We start from the raw sequence: 1935 nt of genomic DNA, 5'->3' as shown, positions 1-1935 counted from the left end.
TTAATCAAATCTTGTTGAAAATTACAACCTTTGAGGTATTTAACTTCGAACGCCATAGAGTTTTATACAGAGATAGTCATTGTGAAGACACGAGAGTCAAGTCAACTCTCTTGTGAAGCACACACCCTGTACTGCCTCTTCTTACACAACTCCAGGTCTAAATATCCACACACTCACTAACTTTGCTTCCCTCTGGTTTGCCATGAAATCCTTTTTCTACATTTTTATCCAAGAGAAGGCCCCTTAAGGGAGACCTCCTCAGAATACCAGTGGTTCTGACCACTGCCAACACCAAACTTTAATTCCTTAGGACTGGGTGTTACACACCTGCAATACTCTGGAGGCTGAGAGAGAAAGACAAGAGTTCAAGAGCAGCCTGGGTTACACAAGGCAAAAACCTGCCTCAAAAAAACTACAAGTTAACAACATGCACTCCATGCTGGAGATATGACTTGGTGGTTAAGAGCACTAACTGCTTTTCCAGAGGACCCTGTTTCAGTTCCCAGGACGGAATGCCACACACCCCACTGTAGTTGCGATTTTCTTTCCTCTACTGATAAGTGGTTTTGAGCATCCTTTCATGTGCTTGTTTGCCACTATCAGTATAATAGTGCCACTTTTAGGAAAAATGCCTACAAGTCCTCTGCTTATGTTTTACGCAGATTTTTAAAAATTAGTTTTATGGGCATTCGTGTTTTGCCTGCATGTATGTGTGTGCACCACCCAGGTAGTGACTGTGGAAGCCGGAAGAGAGTACAGGATCCTGCACGACTGGAGTGACAAGCAGTTGTGGGTCACTATATGAATGCTAAAAACCGCACCTGAGTCCTCTGGAAGTGCCAAAAGTTAGTGCTCTTAACCTCTGAGCCAACTCTCCAACCCTGTACTACAATTTTTAATAGTTAAATATTCCTCTCCACATTACCAAGCTCCGGGGTCAGTCATCTGGTGAAAGCTTGCTTATTCAGGGCCAATTCATAACGGTTCCGTTTCTGGCTGATGCCTTCCCTTCGCTCACCGACCATTATAACTGGTCATTCTTTCATTTAAAGGCAAGACTCTGGTCAGGAAGCGAAGCATTTGACAGCACTTATCAAACACTATACAGCATTTCTTTTTCAGATCCCATTTCCACTAACCGATTACTAACAACATGGGAACCATTTTCCCTCTCTTTTTTGCCCAGGCTCAGTTTAGAAAGACTCAAGGACTTCATCAATTAATTGAAATTCGGGCTCTTAAAGAGTTCATTCTGCAGCCGGGAGGTGGTGGCACACGCTTTTAAGCCCCGCACTTGGGAGGCAGAGGCAGGCGGATATCTATGAATTCGAGGCCAGTCTGGTCTACAGAACGAGTTCCAGGACAGCCAGGGATACACAGAGAAACCCTGTCTCGAAAGTTATTTGACTGGAAAGTTATTTGACTAAGATGGGAGGGCGCGGGGTGGGGGTGAGGGAAACGCTGGTCAAATCCACAAACGGTTCCTCTGGGAGCGTGTGGGAGTCATTCTACCCCAACCCCAGGCCAGGGACTGTGAGCTAGACCCGTCCGGAGGCCCAAACATACCTCAGATAACTCTCAGCTAGCCGTGGGTTCAAAGTCTCGACTTCCGCTAAACCTTGGGAAGCCTCCATGGCCGAGGGAAACGGCTTCACGCTAAAGCCCCGCTTGAATTTCGCTCGCCCCCGCCTTACTGAGTAAGGCGCACGAACCAGGAGGAAGAGCCAACCGGCCGCCTCCAGGCTGGCCAATCCGGGACCCGGTGCTCCAGCGCGGTTTCCGGAGCCCCGCCCTGGAAGGTCTTGCGCCTGCGCCCTCGAGCACCGGAGCCCGCCGGCTACGTTAGCTAGTTTGACACCGCGTATTGGGCTACGTCTTCACGTGACCGCTCGTGTTTTTCCGTCCCTTACAAACTGTGCTGCCCGAGGGTGAGAG

The 1935-nt window shown here is 48.7% G+C and overlaps 1 protein-coding gene across 2 annotated transcripts in view; it reads right to left on the bottom strand.

Moving 5' to 3' along the window:
- Ercc6l (ERCC excision repair 6 like, spindle assembly checkpoint helicase) overlaps positions 1–1687 on the bottom strand; it is a 19277-nt gene extending 17590 nt beyond the window's left edge. Inside the window, exons 1-2 of one of the 2 annotated variants that reach the window (XM_005358555.1) lie at positions 1567–1644; positions 926–1060 (exon numbers count right to left, since the gene is read on the bottom strand). Coding sequence is in view for 1 of the 2 variants with exons in the window: in XM_005358554.1 (XP_005358611.1) it covers positions 1567–1634 (68 nt within the window). In the remaining variant the exon portion in view is untranslated. Of the gene's footprint in view, positions 1–925; positions 1061–1566 lie in introns of both variants that reach the window. The other variant, XM_005358554.1, reaches the window with a different exon arrangement.
- Positions 1688–1935: the final 248 nt, after the last annotated feature.

Source organism: Microtus ochrogaster, chromosome X (genome assembly GCF_000317375.1).
Source record: "Microtus ochrogaster isolate Prairie Vole_2 chromosome X, MicOch1.0, whole genome shotgun sequence".
NCBI classification, from domain to species: domain Eukaryota; kingdom Metazoa; phylum Chordata; class Mammalia; order Rodentia; family Cricetidae; genus Microtus; species Microtus ochrogaster.
The sequence above is the reverse complement of the archived record's forward strand: the minus strand, read 5'-3'. Positions and strand labels throughout refer to the sequence as shown.